Raw genomic sequence first — 6,294 nt, 5'->3', positions numbered from 1 at the left:
TGATGAATTTGAATTTGAAGTTTTGAATAAAAATTAACCTCAACATTATTAACTCATCAGTTCTTTTTACCATGATTACTTTTTTAAAAGTTTGAGGAAAGTTTGTGAACACCTACAGCGGCGTACATTTTACTGACATAAACATAGTTACAGACACTAAATAATGCTGTTATATACAGTATGTATTTGGTATACTGAAAAGCACTGGGAAAAAACAAATAAAGTTTATTATATACAGCAATTTTTCCTCATAATATATTCCATCAAGTGGCACGGTGAAGTTGTGAGAGAATTGCATGTTTTTCGCTGGCTCTGTGTGGGTTTCCTGCAGTTTCCTTCCACAGTCAACAGACATGCAGGTAAAGTTAACTGGAAAGTCTAAATTACTGGCATGTGAACATGTGAGTGTGACTTATTGCAGACCTGTCCAGGATGTAGACTGCTTCTCACCCAATGTCTGATGGGATAAGCTTTTGTCCATTACAACCCTGAACAGGATTACTTGTTCAGAAAATACATGGATGAACGATTCCATCATTTTATCATAATAGTTAGAACATAAAAGGATGCATCTTCCATAATAAAGTATTAACAAATTGACAGTTCATGAAGATCTACTGAAATGTCTCAACTGTTTTTGAAAATCCTAAAGATTTTACATCTAATTTCTTTTGTCCTAAGACAGTACACAAAAGGATTTACAAGAGATGGACCAAGGATGGCCCCGATCATTAAGCCATGGCGAGCCTCAAGAGTTAATACCACACCCATCCTTGTCAAGACAATGCGGATAAATAATGGACCATAATAACATGTTACCACAATAAAGTGACTCAAACAAGTGCTGCCCATTTTCCTTTTGTTACTATCTGAGGATAATTTGACAAAAAATATGATCAAAATGTATGACAGGCAAATAAATGTGAAAGTGAAAAATAAAAGAAAAAATACTATGACAGTAACCAGATTGAAGTAGGGTCTGGGATCAACACATGTAGTTCGTATTATGGCAGCATAGTCACAGAAAGTATACTTCAGCGTTGAGTGGCAGTGAGGGAGAGGTAGCAGAGTTGCTGGCAGAATGGATACAAAACCACAGGCAACAATCCACAGGATATATGTAAGTACAAGAGTGCGCACATTTGTTAAATAAATGTGGTACTTAAATGGACAACTAATAGCAATCAATCGATCAAATGCCATAATCGATAAAGCAAACATCTCCATTACCCCTCCCAAGTGGAAAGCAAACATTTCAATGAAGCATGGCACATAGGATATGGTTTTAACACCAGCAACTAGAACCCCAATCATTGTTGGACTGGCACTGGAGGTGTACAGTATATCAACAACAGCAAGGTTGCAAATCAGAAGATACATTGGTTTGTGTAATCGCTTGTCATATATGATGAAGAGGATGTTCATCATATTGGCTAATATAGCAAGAACATAGGTAATTAATATAACCACACCAACCACAAAAGGCTTTTCAGTTTTGTCAAAACCACCTATAATAAATTCTGTTACTTTGATTGAAGCATTCTGTAAAGACATATTCAACAAAATATCAAGATGACCAAAATAGCAAAAAAGAAGTTGATGAAAATACTCTTCTTAAAGCAAAAGATCATTCAATATATATCATAAACAGCCAGTTGTAATCAGATTTGAAAAAGGTAAGTTGACCTGAGCTCAATCAAACAGATTTCAGAAGAACTAACAATTGAGTTTTAAGGCTCAGCTGAAAAGTAAGTTTTCATTTGACAGCCCCATTGTCCAATCACACTGGATACTGACACCAGCTAATTTGAGCTACTAGCTAGTTAGCTTATTCTAATTAGCAACATCTGAAATCCTATATCCTAGATAATCAGTCATTTATCTGCAAACTAGGGGGGGATGATATCACCTAAAATCAATATCAGGATTAATTGTCACATTTACCTCAGTCATGATTAATCAAACTATACCTTATTAAGTACACCTGTCCACAAGTGTCCTCACTGTGGAACTCTTATTAATTGTTTGTAATGAAATACTGAAAAATAAACAGAAAACCCTGGATTATGACTTATGTTGTCATATTTATTTACCATAGAAGAACACTTGCAGGTATTTGTTTGCTAAAACAGGAAATTCAGAGTAAAATAATGCCATTTCACATACCTTCCAAACGTCAAAATAAACAATATAAATAAATTTGAATAACACTTTTGGGATTTTTCTCATTATCTTATCAGGCAGATCTTTTAGAGTGACATTATTTCAACAAATGCTTTTGTAACAGACATCTGAAACAATGAGCCCCAGCTTCCCGAAAGTGGTCAGGAAGCTGAATGCTTTACAGACTCAGGGCTAAGTTGTAGCTAACCTCAGTTCTTCCATCAACATATTCAGCTGCTGGTAAACAAAACTAGTGAACTTCACTTGGTTGTTGAGGAGTTGTAGCATTTATTTTCTGACAAACTGTAGATCATACTGAAGATTCTCTGTTACATTTACAGTTCACGGCCAACATCCAGCATACCTGCCTGCCTGTCTTGAGCGCAACCTCTTTCTCTGTCTCTCCTGCACACTCACACAAGAAGCTTAGTTTTGTCCTGTATCATGTTGAATGAAACCAAAGTGTTTCCATATGACAAAACATCTTTTTTTCTGTGCCAACTTGTTCTCATCGGCACCTCTCCCCAGCTGCATTTCCCTTGACTTGAGTCTGAGTTTTTTCTTCACTGGACACATTAGATTAAGTACATTGCTTTAAACTGCAGGTGGACATTCTGTATGAAGGAATGAATTTATTGAAAATTTCCATATGACTAAAACGAGGTCGATTAGAAGGCCATAATGTTGGTTTCGGTTACTTTTCCATTAATTACCCCACCATACTGCAAACAGTGTTTTAATACCCATCACTGAAGAAAGCGAGCCAACTGTTGCAGCTCAGATCACATCCCCTAATAAAGAGGTCATCAATGCTCCACAGAATACAAGAAGAAAACAACAAGCAGGGCTAAGATGGGCAGAGTGCAGGAGTCAGTGAAAGGCTGGCCATTCCTTGGGCTCAAGCAAGGAAGAACAAAGGCCAAAACAAGTTTAGTTGATAGTGAGCTACAGGCTTACACGGCTAAATGGTAATGTGCCTCATTTTGTTAAAGGAGACAGCTCCATTTATTTATTGTTTATTTAATAGGGACCATGCACAATACATTTATTGTACCAGATATAGTCAAAAGTTTATTTCCATCTGTGGTCTCTGGGTGGAGACCACCAGTGACGCGCAAGTTATTGAATTAAAAGAGGACATTCCCTTTGAGCCACCCAAAGCCCCTCACTAGAGTCATCCATGCCTGACTCAGTCGCTGATTAAAGTGCAGCCATTGCCTCTTTGGATTCAGGAAACAACTTCATACGCCAGGGGAGTAATGGATAGGCTGAGTCACCCAGGGTAACTAGCCGTCACGTCTATTCCCTCAAATGTTTCCATCCATCTTGGTCTTTTGTCCTGGCCACAATCATATAGAGAAGAGGAAAAACAAGAGCACTGTGGACTTTGCCAAGTCCAACATTTATATCCTAAAACTTGGTTATTGTCTACCACACCTTGTAAAATTCATTTCGATTGTAGTAGTCTGTTGGAGCATGCGGTAGAGCCACAGCAACTTCTAATAATCCCATGTCATGAAAACCTTGAACTATTGTTCTCAAATCAGCTGCAGAGGGTGTTTTGATGTGAGCGTTTGTGTGTTTACACTGGCACAATGTTGAGTGTCGGTCACCCACAATTTGGAAGCATTCAGCCCAATACAGTCACTGTAGTAACGCATAAAAAAGGAAAATAGACTTCAAGCATAAATAAACGCTTTGGATCGCTTTTCCCGTGCATGAATGTGACTCAAAGTGGTCCACATGGCCCATGTCCACAGCTGGATTGATTAAAATAGTTTTTCAGATAACTGAAAAGCTTGGCTGAAACGTGTCACTCTGATTATATTAAACATTTATCAATACGGAGGTAAATATGGACCAATGTCAGAAGAACTAGGATGCTTTCTGTGTAAATGGGGTTAAGTTTTGTTTTCCTGTATCAGCAAGGATTGTGTTTATTGGTTATTTAACCAGCGAATTGTCTTTGCATAAACAATGCCTTCCTCTAACTTTTCTTATTTTTTTATCTGTTTGGCATCAGAGGAGCTGGAGTCTCCCAGCACACTTTGACCGAGAGGCAGGGTACATCCTGGACCGATCAGTCTATCACAGGGATAACATTGATATTACTGGTCAACCACATTCATATTAATGGATAATCTAGTGATTCCAGTTTACCTTAATTGAATGTCTTTGGACTAAACAAGGAAACCCATGCAGAATTGCGGAAAGTGTGCAAACTACGCAAAGAAAGTTCTTGGTTCTGAGTATTGACCACTGTGTCATTCAATTTTTATTGTGTGAATTCTCATCCAATATGAACTTTTATGCTGCCAAAACTAACCTCTTGTAAGCACCAGTTTATTGTCAACAAATTTGTTAAACTGATTTGCAAAGTTACATGTGCAAATAACATACAATTAATGATGTTGTGTCAAAAAGTTTTGTCTTGGAGGCAGAGTGACATGTTTGTGCAACAATACAGTTGAGCTCCAAGAGGAAGCTAATTAGTCTCTCATGTCAAAAACAGTCTCAAGTGTGTGATTAAAGTGAGCATGTGTGAGTGTAGGTCTCTCTGTGTGCATCCTTGTACCTTAGTGAATTCTCCTCCCAAAACAATCTTATGTAATGTTGTTTTACCCTGAAGGGCATATTTTTATGTACATATGCCAAACACTTTTTTCACACAAATTTGTTACATAAATTATTTTCATTTTATTTTTTTGTGTTTTTGAGAACATCAACTCTAAAACCAGTGAATTTCTACATCAACATCTTAGATAAGTTCCATACACTTTGGAGACCAAAATATTACATGCTTATCTGTGTAGCCTGTAAGGCAGCAATACTTTCAGTTCAGTTCAGTTTTATTTATATAGCGCCAAATCACAACAGAAGTTATCTCAGGGCACTTTTCCTATAGAGCAGATCCAGACCATACTCTTTAATTTACAGAGGCCTAACATTCCCCTACGAGGAAGCACTTGGCAACAGCAGTAAGGAAAAACTCCCCTTTAATGGGTAGAAACCTCGAGCAGAACCAGGCTCTAGGTGGGCAGCCATCTGCCTTGACCATTTGGGTTGAGAGAGAAAGAGGGAGGAGGAGGAGAGAGAGACACAGAGAAGCATACATACCATACTTGAGGCCTAAAGCCTCTCTGGCCAAAATACATTTGTTCAGAGGAGGAAGCACTGCCTGAGACTGCATGTTTGTTCCACAACAAGAATAGAGCTCTTATTGTTTAAATGTTATGAAAGATAGAAATTTAAAAAAAAAAAAAAAAAGCTGTAACTAGCAAATGTGACATTTTAATTGATAACTGCTTCTTGTCATTACCTAATTGACGTGACTTGTTATAAAACTAAATTAAGTGTGAGACATACATACACAACTTCTTTCATGGTAAATTTACCATCTGTGTATCTGAAGCTTCAGTTAAGTATCACTTACAGCACTAATCATTTTTGCTACCACTATTATCATTATTATTATTACAATTATATCACTAAGACTATAAATATACTAATAAATATGGTAATAACAACAAGGCATTGTCTAACAATTTAAGAAATTTAAAAAGAAAAGAGAAGCTAACAGGCTCCATATTTCAAGTTTATTATTTGCTTGTAATCTTGAGGGTTATGCTGTAAAGACATCCACTCTGCGTAAACACACGCTATGTGCTGAGAGACCACCATTAAACACTAGGGATATTAACTCTCCTTATGCAGAGTCAATTTAGATACACATTGGGATTTTCTTAAATGACAGTTGTTTACTCCTACAGGCTTTATAATTCATTAGCATAATTGAATTAATGCTTCTTTCCTATTAACCATCACGAGGTGAGTGTTCCTTGCTATGAAAAGTATATACATTTTTCCAGTCACTATGTGGTTTACACTCCAGACCACTGGATATGCATCTACTTTGAAATAAGAAACTTATAAGAAACAATAGTACTTTTACTATTAATGTTTCAATTACACAATGATACACAATCAATGACTCCAGTTGGTTTACTGTCATTTTTATTCATCTTCAGAGTAAATGATGGATGTGTTTCTGCTTGATGGAAACCTACCATTAGTGTGGCCTAGAGAGACTGATTGAAGAAATGTGAATAATCCACAGAGAATAAAAAAAGA

The 6,294-nt window shown here is 36.9% G+C and overlaps 1 protein-coding gene across 1 annotated transcript; it reads right to left on the bottom strand.

Annotated features, from left to right (window-relative positions):
- Nucleotides 1-627: 627 nt before the first annotated feature.
- LOC122984211 (olfactory receptor 4D11-like) lies at nt 628-1,560 on the bottom strand. Its single transcript, XM_044354545.1, has one exon. It carries the CDS (start codon nt 1,552-1,554, stop codon nt 628-630), a length of 927 nt encoding a protein of 308 aa, XP_044210480.1. The 5' UTR covers nt 1,555-1,560.
- Nucleotides 1,561-6,294: the final 4,734 nt, after the last annotated feature.

The sequence above is a fragment of the Thunnus albacares genome, chromosome 6 (assembly GCF_914725855.1).
Source record: "Thunnus albacares chromosome 6, fThuAlb1.1, whole genome shotgun sequence".
NCBI classification, from domain to species: Eukaryota; Metazoa; Chordata; class Actinopteri; order Scombriformes; family Scombridae; genus Thunnus; species Thunnus albacares.
Note: the sequence above shows the minus strand (reverse complement) of the source record. Positions and strands in the feature narration are given on the sequence as shown.